This window comes from Protopterus annectens, chromosome 6.part1, assembly GCF_019279795.1.
Source record: "Protopterus annectens isolate FY-2018-M chromosome 6.part1, PAN1.0, whole genome shotgun sequence".
Lineage (NCBI taxonomy): Eukaryota > Metazoa > Chordata > Ceratodontiformes > Protopteridae > Protopterus > Protopterus annectens.
This window is the reverse complement of record NC_056738.1, coordinates 327,265,028-327,278,750: the sequence shown is the minus strand read 5'-3', so window position 1 is coordinate 327,278,750 and position 13,723 is coordinate 327,265,028. Positions and strand designations below refer to the sequence as shown.

The 13,723-nt window shown below is 39.6% G+C and overlaps 1 protein-coding gene across 2 annotated transcripts in view; it reads right to left on the bottom strand.

The window, feature by feature from the left end:
- STX5 (syntaxin 5) overlaps positions 1-13,723 on the bottom strand; it is a 699,464-nt gene that overhangs the window by 253,703 nt on the left and 432,038 nt on the right. For both annotated transcript variants that reach the window (XM_044075745.1, XM_044075746.1), the window contains exon 8: positions 4,464-4,542. In XM_044075745.1, coding sequence (XP_043931680.1) covers positions 4,464-4,542 — 79 coding nt within the window. The remainder of the gene's footprint in view (positions 1-4,463; positions 4,543-13,723) is intronic.

Genomic DNA, 13,723 nt, shown 5'->3' with positions numbered 1-13,723 from the left:
GAAGCACAGAGAACTGAAAGTGCAGTGATCCTTCCCTGAAACATAGATATTTCCTGCATGATTCCCTGACTGGGATGTATAAGTAGGCCTCTTTTAGGTCTAGGGCGACTAACCAAACATCCTTGGACAGCATAGGTAGAAGCTGCTGGAAAGTGAGCATTTTGAATTCTGGTTTCACCAAGAAGGTGTTTAGAATGGATCAATCAAGTATAGGGTGGCAGGTGCCCTCTTCTCTGGGTACCAGGAAGAGTCTGGAGTAGAAACCTTGGCCGACCTGTTATGCAGGAACATGTGCTACTGCCCTCAGAGAGAGCAATGAAAGGACTTGCTTTTTGGCCTCTGCCCACTGGTTTGGTGGAAGATCTGGGAACCCTTTTGGGGTTGGTAGAGTGTAGAAATAAAATTTGTATCCCTGGGACACTATGTTGAGGACCAAGCGGTCGTTGGTAATGGTGGCCCAGGTGCTTGTGTGGAAGGAGAGTTTCCTCCTAAGGGCAAGAGCAGGTGGGCAGGAGGAGGGGGTGGAAGTGTAAAGTCATTGTGAGTTCTTACCATGAGGGGGTGGCTTAGCACTCCCTGGTTTTGACGAGGAGGACCTCCATTGCTTAGATCTCTGCATTCCCTGGGGCTGTTGTCTGGGGGGCCTGCTTCCCTGGGGTCTGGGCTGAGCTGAACTGGAGGAGGCAGAAAAGGACCAGTGCTTGGAGAGGCAATGCCTACTGAACCTCGGTGGCTGGACCTGCAAGAAGTCTGTTTGCACAGATTTCGCTTTTTCTTCCATCTTTTTTAAGACCTCCTCTGCCTTGGTGCCAAACAAGTGGTCTTTGTGCAATGGTGCGTCCAATAATTTGGATTTGACATGGTCTGGCAAGGGCTGTTCCTTAAGTCAAGCATGCCTTCTAAGGACAGAACTAGTGACTGCTGCCCTGCAAGATGCTTCTAGGGTGTCAAAACCACGTTGTACGGTGTGCTTAGTTACTTGACTTGCAGAATGCATCAACTCTTGTAACTCTATTTTCTGCACAAGCAGGAAAAGAAGATATTTTTTGTTTGAGGAGTTTCATGGTATGTTGCTGATATTTCAGCATATGGAACTGATAATTAAGTGCTCTAATATCAAGAGTAGCAGAGGTGTATACTTTTTTACCCCATCTGTCCAATGCTCTGGAATCCCTATCTGAGGGAGTGGGATTCTTAGCAGAAGTTGCTTTAATTCCTTTAGGTCCTGGAGAGAGAACCTCGGGGTCAACAGTAGGATTTTTTAAAAGAAATTTGTGAGAGTCAGGCATTCTATAGTACCTGTCAGGTTTCCTGGGAGCAGGAGGGAGGGTGTCAGGAGTGAAACTTGATTCCATAAAGACATCATCCACAACATCCAGGACAGGGGGAATAGCCAGAGGTCTGTGCTGTGGAAGATCTAAGAATTCCCTGAGTCTCTTTTTTGACTGAGGGTAGTCCTGACATTGCCATTGAAAATGCTCCCTTAAAAGTATGTAGGGTTTCGGGTTTCCCAAAGGAAAAGTCCTTGGGTGGAGAGGCTGAAGGGATGGATTCCTCTGCATCAGAATTTTATTTATTTTATTTTATTTTACATTTGTTGACCTGGCTAGTCTAATTGGATGCATGTCCATTTTCAGTAGAGGCCCGGGGAGATAAGCTCCAAGACAGATAAATGAAAAACTTAGTAATCAATACGCAAAAGAAGACTAAATAAAAATATTCATAGTAAACAAGCAGATTCCAGGTACAACAAGAGAAAAATAAAAGAAAAAAAAATGACTAAATAGCAGCATTCATTGTTAACAATGCATATTACAGGTTACAACATAAAATTCTGTGAGGACAAAAACAACTTACATATAGTGCAAGAATGCTTATACTATACAATATGCAGGTATAACACATAAAAAGAAAGACTAAGGTCAAAAGAAAAGACAGGTTAAATATATACAAATAAAAAATATATTCTTCAGTAGGAAGTATTTAGAGACTGGACAGTGTAGTTTAAGAGGAAATCTATATTTATAGGTAAAAGAATATGTACTAGTTTATGAGTAGTCTGGGATAGGCAGAGCTCAGTTTAATCAGCTGGATAGATGCCTAGTCAGGATTAGTACAGGGGCACTGTTGTTCTAAGGTAGCGTTTCAGTCTTTTTTTGAAGAGTGATAGAGAGGGAAGAGAGGAAAGGTCACTGGGGAGAAGATTCCAGGTTTTTCCAACAGCATTAGAGAAGAGAGATTCACCAGCCTTGTTGTTAGGTTTAGAGGTATGTAGAAGATTTTTGTGCGAGGAAGGTAGTGATTTCAGATTTGTATATGGAGTGATGAGGGTAGATAGAATAGGAGTACTGGAAGGATTATAAAGAGTTTTATGGGCAATGGTTAGTTGATGGAATTTAATCACGTTTTGTAGTTCAAGCCATCCAAGCTGATTTATATTTATGCAATGGTGGGTTCTGTAAGGGTTTCCTGTTGCAAATCTAGCAATGTTATTGTAGGAAGTTTCCAGTTTGCTGAGGTTATTTTTTAGAAAGGTTAGTAAAACTAGGGGAAGCATAGAGGAGAGTAGAGATTAGATGAGTGTGAGCTATGGTTGTTCTAGATGTGGGGGAAAGGTGAGGTTTAATCCTATAGAGGGTGCCAAGTTTTTTGTTGACAGTTTTTATTGTATTGTTGATATGGATGTCAAAGTTCAGATTGTTATCAATTGTGATACCCAATAGTTTGGTGGTTGGGTCGGGTGATATAATGGTACCATTAGTGGATGTAACTGAGAAATCAAGTGGAGAGGACTTGTGAGTCGGATTAAAGAGGAAGACTTTAGTTTTTTGGGGGTTCAAAAGAAGGCAACGCTGTGTAAACCATTGTTCAACTGTGTTAAATGCCTTCCGGGTAAGAGAGAGAAGTTCAGATGTGGATTTGGCTGAGCATGTAAGTGTGGAATCATCAGCATATTGTATATTGCATGAATTCTCATAGGCAGAGAGGAGTTGCATATCTTCATATTCAGATGCATCAGAATCATCAGACTTAAGTTCAGTTAAAACTACTGGGGACAAATCTCTTTCTTTTGGAAGGGGTAACCTGGCTTTCCCTGATAATCATCATAAGGGTCTTCCACCATTTTAAACATCTGAGACTGAGGCAAGGAAGCAGGTGCCTGAGATTGGGTTGTCGGTTTCTTGGGAGTGGATAGTACTCTGGGCCTTAGAGACTCTGTAGTTTTCGAAAGAACGGTAGACGCGAAAGAAGTCAGTTTGTGTCGAGAATTGGTAGTGTGAATTACTTCCTCGGAATCCGGTGCTTGCTCAGCGGCTCCAGACCCATCCAAGGTAGAGACATCCGCAGGATCCTTAGTCGATGAAGAGTCTCGCGGCATATTGGACTCCGAAAGGGTCTCAGTAGCGGCCTGCAAATCCACAGAAGCAGGCTTCAGGGGCTGCGAAAGCGCCTCACTGAGGACCAGAGAACTGATGACTAGCTTAACGGAAGCAACGTCAGCAGTTTTGGACCTATGCGGTGTGCCTCTGTCTTTATCCTTACATGTTTTCAGAATATCTGCTGTCTGATGGCGTACCAAACCTATATCAGAATTTGTGGACTGTGAGCGAAAATATCTAGCTACAATAAGGGCTCGATGACGTATAGTTCTGGCATTCTACAAAGCACAAAAGCGACAGCGGGTGACGTCATGGTCTGGGCCTAAGCAAGTGACGCAGTAAGAATGAAAGTCTCAGTGTGGTATTTGCTTTCCACAGCCAAGAGAATTGTTATTTTTTTCTGACATCGGTTAGAGCATGAAAAAAGGACCCTCAATGGGGTACTTCGCTTTAGAAGACTTCAACTTCAATTTGGAAATGAAAAACTCAGGTAGTGGCCGACCGGTACTCAAACTGCTTCTGCTTCGGGCTCCTCAGCAAGAAGACTGATGTAATGGCGTCAACTGCCTTATTTTATACCACTTGACGACCTGATGTCAGTCCTGGAGTGACGGCAACCGATGCAGAAATACTAAGCCTCTGGTATTCGGTTCAACTGAGGGCTACCCTAGCAGGGATAACCCTAATGTGATGACTGCAACAGTGAAACACGAAGAACATCTATAAAACCAGACACAGCATGTTAAAAGACTGTCACACAAAAAACACCGTTCTGAAGTACTTAACCAATTACAATGGAGCAATTCACTATGGCAAACAATTACTTTCAAATAACTCAAAGTTGAGGTCCTATAAAAGCAAAAAACAATTTACAAATTTTTGCAGAATGCAAAATCAGACCATCATTGTATATGCATCTACAAGTAATAAAGAAAATGTGGCTATAAACATTTTTTTTCTTAAAATGGATTAGCTGCAGCACAAATGCAGACATGCACATTTCTAGTCATGAAAGTAGAAAACAAATCTGTTTGGTTTGAATGAACTTTTACAAAGGGGTATTTTTTTTTTAATTACACTCACCAAAATTAGACCCATGCAACGATGCAGACACTGGGGCTTGTGAAAACTTCTCTCTTCTACTTCTCTGTTGCTTTAAATTCTGCAAAGAAACAAATGTAAAATGTGTTTACAATTACATGTCCAGTGAAGATCCTAGCTGCAACAGCCAACTATTGTACTCCTTTACTACTTTATATTTCATATAAACTGAAGGTTCCTGATAAAAAAATCAATGTGAAATAGCAGAGAGAAAAAAACTAAAATATACAGTTAAAAAGGGGTGGTGGCAGTTTTGTCCAATTTCTTCACTCACCCTGGTGTTCCTAAGCTCATACTCTACCATACGTGGAGACAGTATCATATTAACCTTACATAGTTTGCTATGACCTTTAATTGTGATTCTTTCAGCATGCCACCTTTGATGCATACTCTGTACATAGTGCATACACACACATTTTATACATATACACAGAGTTTGGGTACTCTGTATATAATGTCATATCAATTATCTTTACACCTTCAAGCCAACTCATATTCGTGTATATGTGTGTATACATATATATATATATATATATATATATATAGATAGATATAGATATATATATATATATATATATAGATATATATATATATATATATATATATATATATACACACACACACATACATACATGCACACACACACACACACACACACACACACACACACACACACATTGTGTTTTGTCATTCTGTATATAGTGTAATGTAGCAATTGTGTTTACCCCTGGGGTGAAACTGAAATAGGTCCAATGAGAAAAACAACTCTGAGCAGTCTATAATCATGTTCCACTGAAGTTATCAGATAAACAGTAATTTTCCGTTTCCAAAAAGATGAATTTATCCAAGCAGTACCAAAGGGAATCTAATGAGGGGGTTATACACCTGAAAAACTGAGACTTGCAGTCACCCATCACATTTAAGGTTTTATGCCCATCAGATGCTTAATTGTGCTCACCAAATGTCTCCAGTAGCTCTTCCCATCTCCCCTACCATGCATAAATTAGGGAGAAAAGCCTTAATCTCATGTCAGTGAAAACAAATCAGATTTTTTTTGCATTATTTTGCAGTCAGGTGGTCATGTGATGCAAAACTTACTCTGCATAGTTAAATTTTGAAGAATATTTTTTTTCTGTGAAATGTGTGGGTAGTCTTTGTTCTACACAGCAGTCTCATTCCCATTTATGTCAGCTGTACTACAGAAGGAGGTCAACAAACGTCCTGGAAAGCAATTTTCTGGCCCCATATTTTTGACCATAACCACCAAAGGGTAGGAAATCTAAGAAAACCTTTATTTTTCTCTCTACTTTTTTTTTTTTTTTTTTAGGACACATCCATCTGGTATCTTTTTATACTGTGAAACAAAGTCTTCTTAGGATTTCTGATACCTTGCAAATATTGAGGGTGATCAAACATGTACCCATTTTTAACACCATAAAATAAGTTAACTGGCTACAGCAAAGAACACAACACACAGTGTTATACAGTTTCTTAAATTGCAATACTTGTACATCTTTTTAAAATTAATTTCCTTTGTCAAAATGAATGAGCAAGGATTATGACAATCTAATAGGCCGCGGTGGTGCAGAGGTGTAAAAATGTAACAGTTATAATATGTAGAGCTGGAATGCTTTCTTTGACTTTTGCACAGGTGAATGTCTGAATTAATGCCCTTGCCTTAAGTTTTTTTGTGTAAGCAAGTTTTTTTCAATGACAGTCTACAATGTAATGAATAGTTTTCCTTCAGCAAGTAAAAGTCAGTGTAAATTGAGAAGTATATTCTGTCTGTTCTTATCTTCCCATGGAAACAAGCCATTTAAAAGATGAGGGCAATTAAACAAGAGGTTTGGACATAGCTTACTGGGAGATGCGTAAAATTAAAAGGTACAAAGGCAAGCAGCTCAGTAGTCAGGGATGCTGACAGAGTCAAAGAAGAATTTTCTTTGCATCCAACTCCAGACCTCTTGGGGCTGTTGGATATTGGGGCTCCAAAACTGTGGGATGGATCGAAGAAAGGGACGGTCATATGAGCTGGAAGACTCACCGACCCAATATGGGACAGAGCTGGTATGACACCCATCTGGATCTTAGAAATTTTCACATTATCCTATCCAGATCCACCTCTGATAAACTTCTGGAGGATCTGGTGGACTGTGGCCTGGAATGTTTCTTAGGAGTGTGCAAGGAAGGAGAGTGCAGAATTGGAGAAATCAGATCCAGGATGAACTCTGGTGAGCAAACTCTAAGGGGCCAGGTTTGGGATCAAACTTTGTGATCTGAAGGTTTTGGATCCAAAGATCGAGCCTTTGGATCCAAGGACTTTTGAATTTTGTCACCAGTTTGGAAGTCCTAGGGGACTTTGTCGAAGAGCATTTTCTATGCTCGGTTTGAGCAGATTTTGTAGATTTACCATGGGTTTCAGCACCAGAAGATGATGGTGCACAGCAGGAAGGAGACCTTTTAAGATTAGCTTGCTGTGTCGGTCAGTCAAACCCCTTGTATTAAAGGTGGCACAAATGTTACAGTTGGCTCCAAATGGGTAGCTTCCAGACAATAAAAGCACTCCTTGTGGGCATCAGAGTTTGGGATTTCATGTCCACAAGTGCATTTCTTGAACCCTGTTAGTTTGCTGACCATGAGATCGACAGTGCTCTAACAAAAATAGCACGGGTAAGGAGAATGAAGAAACATTTTTTTTTTTAATCCGAAATTAAAGGGATAAAGAAAAAACGAAGAAAGATTACCAGCAATGGTAATTAAAGAAATACCCTATGTTATAGGGTAAAGAAGAAATACCAACTATGGTATGAGTAGAAATACTATTTAAAAAAAAGAAACAAAGCTATAGCATACTCTAAGAGGAAGATTGTGAAAAAGGTAAAAAGATGTTTAGGTAAAAACATTAAAGGAGTTACAAAAAAACCCCCCACTAAAGTTATCACTCGAGTGAAGGACCCTGCGTCTGAGCATGATGGCAGCAAATGAGATCCAAGGTACTGAGGATGGATAAGGGCATTAGGGGAAGAGAGGAGCTCGAGAGTTGGATCCAAAGTCTGGAGTATGCAGCAGAGTCAGATCCGAACCCATGTGGTAAGAATGAAAAGGATAGCAACAGACCATCAATTAAATGTTGTTGAATGGGTTAGTCCCACTAGGCCAGTGTCTTCTTTTTGAAGACCCAAGATGGCATTCATACAGACTAGTGGAAATATGGCCATGCCACCTGGAACTTTCCTTACTCTTCTTCAGTAAGTACCATGGAATCTTTTACTCCACCTGAACTACCACAAACTCAGGCAGCTGGGATCTCAGCTTAACATCTCATTGGAAGGATGGCACACTCAGAAATGCTGTGCCACCTAATGTTGCACTGCAGTGTTAGCACTGGGAAATTAATCCAATTACTTGGTGTGGTAAATGGAACCCAAAGCCTTCTGATCTTCCAGCACCAATGGCAAGAGTGCTATTAACTGACAGTGCAACACAGCACTGCAGGTACCATATACTGTGGTATACAATTAGAAAGTGCAACAGAACAAAACTGTGCACGTCACTACTTCATCTTTCCCTGCCTAGAGAGAAATAATGAAACAGTAAATTTTGCCTTAATTACATGCATTGTATGCAACCTTTAACATCACTTTTAAATGACCATCACATCTAATCAATGGATCACTATCCTAACACATCACCTAGTTATTCAAAATGCTTCATTTTCAATTCCCTAAAATGCCCTCATCCAGCTAACAGGCAAACTTCATCTAAGACAGCATGTTCTATACATCTCATTCATACTCTCTCAGCACTACTTCTCCTTTGCAACACACTGCTTTTTCTATTAGTTCCTTTTATTTTCCTTAATAAAAAAACTGCCTAATTACTGGTACTTTCTAATTTCCTCTTGTTACATTCATTCTTAACATCTTTACTTGTGATCATTAGTACACCACCAAATACATCCTTCTAGTTTGATTACCTATCAATTTTCATTCCTGCTTAAATGTCAATCATCCATCTACCCTCCCAAACCTCATTCCACTTTTCACTTGACTTTACATACCAGGATTTTAAGTATCACTGCTCAACAACATTCTACTTTTCCATCACTTATCAACATCCCATTAGCAAACAGAAATAATGGCCCTTCCAAAGTTACACTTTTTTTTAAAAACATACTTCACTCCTTGGTCCTTGAAAAGATGACAAAAGCCAAAAGAATGTTTTTCTTTAAACACACTCACCTATGATCAGCTTTTTCCATGTTACTTTTTAAACTTTAATCATTCCCCCAACAAGCTGATAACCAAGCTGATAACCAAACTAGTAGAAACAGTACCACACATTTCAACTTCTGCTCCATCTGATCTCAGCTATTTCTGGCTTCTTCATTCACTTTTCTATCCTTGACCCTTGTACCCCTTACTGCTCTGATTTACCTTTAATATTTATACCAGCATTTGCTTTTATATCTTACTCTTCAAACCCAACAGGCAAATTGTTTCCTCGGTTGCCTATGGTGGGTAAACAGTGGGAATATATAAACCATAAGATCCACCACCAACATTAGTACTGTCAAACACTAAACAAACATTTAACTTTCATGCCTTTACGGTAATAACCCACCATATGAACAAACCTGCATATAAACTCGCCAAGGGACACGAAATTTCTCCAAGAGAGTCTTTCTCAAACACTTGGTGTCATAACTATGGGCCAAAATTTAAATGCTAAAAAATGCACACAGTCTTCTACAGCAAGCATGACGGGTCCTGTAATTATCACACTGACGACATACACTCCTGAAATTGATCCTGTAGTTAGGTATGGGAATGTATGTGAACAGACCCATCCTTTGATCACCATGTACATGTAAAAAAGCACTTTTTCACTGTGCAGCTCATTAGTAAGGGTATGGCAACTAAGTCTAGGGATGTTATCATTCCACTGTACTTGGCACTTATTATGCAGTCATTGAGTAAACTGCCCCCTTTGGTATGTACCTATCCAAACACTTAACACAACTTGTTTTTTCTTGATGAAAGAGTACTGTGAGCATTCAAGGGCCTACCTACACCAAAAACTACACTGATCATCTAAAAGCCTTGTCCCTCTTCTCAGTATCATACAGTCTACTAAAAGGTGATCTCTGCCTCATGTACACAGCCTCAATAGACAGTATCCTTTGAGATTTACTGCATATGCACATATCCAATGGTGGAAAAAACACCCGCTCAGCAAAGCTTAATTTCTTCTACAACACAAACAAAATACCTTGGAGGAATTAGATTAGTATCATATGAGAGTACCGAATCTTTGGAATAGTCTTCCTCTCCAGGTAAAGCAAAATATTTTCCTTACTTTATTCAAGCACAGTGTGGACAAATGGATGGGAAACCACAAATTCACTCCTGGTTTAGCACATTTGTCCCTCATGGATGCAAGTAACATGTAAATGTTAATCTAGCTCTGGCTCTGGGTTACTCATACTTAAATTGCAAGGGCTTAAGATTTCATGGGAATGCAGGACTAGGCTTCCAAAAATTCTCACAGATCAATAGCCTAATAAGTACTTATGAACCCATCTTCTTTTCACTTCCACAAATCTTGTCTACTCTCTGAAGTAATAGTAAGTCCATCTATTAGATTAAAAGCTAACATCACTAGGGTACACCCACATTTAATATAAAATATTTTATTAATACAAAAAGTTTTCCAACAATTACTAAAGACTTGAAAATAACTGTAGTAATTCATATCAGCAAATCATCACCTGACATCCCATTCTCAATCATTAAGTCAGAAATATGGGTGTAATTTTCATATTGCTAAGCACATAATGTTTCAGCCACATTATGTTTTTGCTCATCAAGCATATCAAGCAACTGTTTAAACATCACGATGGGTCAACTATGAACTGCAAACAAAATCAATACAAGATAAATAAAGCTGTGTGTCCCAATCTTAAGTATCCACTGTGACAATTTTCAGTAGGAACCGCCAGTAATTTCCTCACATATTACACCATCTCAAAATCAAAGACCTAACCTTTTCTCTTGTAAGAACTTAAGAACTATAACCCTCATCTCTCCATTTAACAAAAACGGCACATCAACACAACCTCTGAAGTATGGCCGACCACCACAAATACCTTACTCATGCTACAATAGAAGTCTGGCAAACAGAAAAAAATACATGTGAAGAAAAAGGTCATTTTTATGACCACTTAATGAAAAAAAGATTAGTTGTCCAAGAACTTACCATAACCTTAGATGTCCTTCTCTTCCATGTTGCAGTATCCATAACTGTAGGGAGGTGGCTTCCCTGCAGCACCAGACATCCGGACAGTATACCAAAGTCTTGGGATCAAAAGTACGTGTGACATCATACACCGTCAGTTATAAAGGGGATGTCTGCACGTACCCACTTCAGAAATGACTGCCACAAACATTAGTACCCCTAGGAAGCATAAAAAGGAAGCTTTTCAGACCCACATATGCCACCAGGCAAGAAGGTACCTTACAGAAGTATGTGTCTGCTGTTGTGCCCTGTTTGGATGGAGAGAAGACAGGGAAATGCCACACAAGAAGGATAAACAGGGTAAGAGGGGGCAGAAGGGGGGACTGAATACTGCAACATGGAAGAGAAGGACATCTAAGGTTATGGCAAGGTCTTACGCAACTAATCTATGCCCTTTTATTCTCATGTTGCAGTACTCATAACTGTAGGGAGAGTACCAAAGCTTTATGTATGAGCCTGGTAGGTAGGTTAAGAGGCCAGGTATATGAGATCCTGTAAAACTGACCTAGCAAACCCAGCTTTCGCTCTAGAAATCAAACCTAGCTCATAATGCTTGGTAAAGGTATGTACTGAAGACCAGGTGGCCACCTCCAGAATGGAAGTGTAGTCAACCCCCTAAGAAAGACGGTTGAAGCAGCAGCTGCCCTAGTAGAATGAGCTCTCACACTGGCAGTTAATTCTTTTCCAGGAAAAGAATAACAAGAGGAGATTGTTTTAGAAATCCATGATACTATAGTCTGTTCAGATACTGTCTTCCCAAAAGCCCTTGGGTGAAAGGAGACAAACAGCTGGTCAGACTAACAGATTTGGTCTTGTCCAGGTAATACCTTAGTGGTCTACGAACAGCCAAAGAATGCAAAGTTCTTTCAGAGCGGTTTTGAGGTTGAGCTAAGAAAACAGGAAGATTAATGGTCTGATTCAAGGACAGCTCATTAAACACTTTAGGCATGAAGGAAGGATTAGCCCTGAGGGAGACTCTGTCCTTATGGAAGATAAAATAAAAAGGGTAGCCATTAGGGCTTGGATTTCTGAGACCCTCCTGGCAGATGTGAGGGCTACAAGCAGTACTGTACATAGTTTAAGTGAAGCTGAGTGAGCTAGCTCAAATGGAGGTAGTGCGAGTTTTTCAAGGACAAAATTAAGTTCCCATGAAGGAGTTATAGGTTTATGAGGGGGTCTGATATGGAGGACCCCTTTTAAGAAAGTGTTTTACCTCTAACCTCGATGCCAAAAGAGGTACCAAGGGAAGACTAGCAGAGATGACTGACAAGTGTACCTTAACAGAAGAGTAAGTCAGTCCTGAATGTAGAAACTCACACAAGTAAGAAAGGACCATGGGTACTGGAATAAGAAAAGGGTCCTGTTTTTTTCTTGAGGCACCACCTGGAGAATCTTTTCCATTCTGATACACAATTTCTCCTGGTACTAGGTTTCTTGGTCTCCTGCAGGACACTGAGTATGTCCTCTGAATATTGGTGTCTGAAGGGGATCAGAACTCTATCACCCATAGGGGGAGTCTGAGGTTGAGCACCTGAAGGAGGATGAGGGATTCCAAAAATGACAAAAGGCAACAACAGGAACCTGAATCAAGGACCAACAATGAAAAACCAAGAGAATTTATTCACAGACACGTCCACCGACTAAGCGCTTTCACCTAAAAAGGCATCCTCAGAGTCGGTTAGAGCATCACAATCAACATATATATACATAATTAAAACTTGTTAAACAATGACATCACATTTTAAATGCACCAATGAGCCCAAGCACTGCCTCAACCCAATTAAAGATACAAACCCTATTCTAATACAAAGCTAAAAAATACTAAAAAAGAATTAGAACACAAAATGAATCACAACCATTAACTGCATACTGTAACTTATACATATACATATACACTTATATATTGAGAAAACTACAAAAATATAAATATAAAATACATATATCTCAGCCTGGAGACCTTGAAATGATGACTCTGTTAAACAGAATAGGTGCAGCATAATACAATACCCTCACCATTTGAATTAAATACAACTTGCTTTCTGTTTTAACACTGGTTTGATGGATATACATTCATTGATACCCGGACACCTCATGGCATTTAATCTCACCTGCCATTGAACTTCTAAAAGGGCCACCTTGTTGCTTATGTCACCCCCTTGATCCTCATAAACCCTGTCAATAACAAAAAACAAGAACTTTTTAAAATTCTTGCAATGACAACTGTGTATAAACAACGCATTATGTGCATCTTTGCTCTTTATACTGCGTACATGCTCACTTATTCGATCTCGCAACCTACGTGTAGTCATCCCAACGTAGAATGCGTCACATGTACCGCAAGAAGCCACATAAACTAAACATTTTGTATTACAGTTACACTGACCTGGGCATGCAATTGTACGATCAAAACCTTTTACAACCAAGTGTGTACCCTCACTAATAAATCTACAAACTCTACAACTACCACACTTGGACATAATTGATTTCCTGACCCTAGGCACCCTTTCCATAATTGCTTTTAAGTTTACACCTTTACTAAACATAATCCTAGGTGCCTTCCCAATTATGTCCTTTGTGTCCTTATCTAAACAGTGATTCCATACCTCACGTACAGATGCTGCAATGACAGTGGCCTTCTCATTATAGTTAAGAATCAAGCAAGCTTTATTCTTCCCTATATCCTTATTCATGTTGTTCAACTCCATACTACTCGCCCCATTAACTTCACTTCTCAATATAGGTTCAAAAACAGTGTTCCTTTTCCTAACTACTTCCTTTTTAACCTTTAATAAAAGGTTAAGTGGATACCCCCTATCCATAAACATACCCACAAGCTTGTACATTTCCTCTCTAAAAAGAATATCATCACTGATTATCCTAGATAACCGTACCATTTGTCCCTTTGCCACCCCTCTTTTTTGATAATAGGGGTGACAACTGGAAAA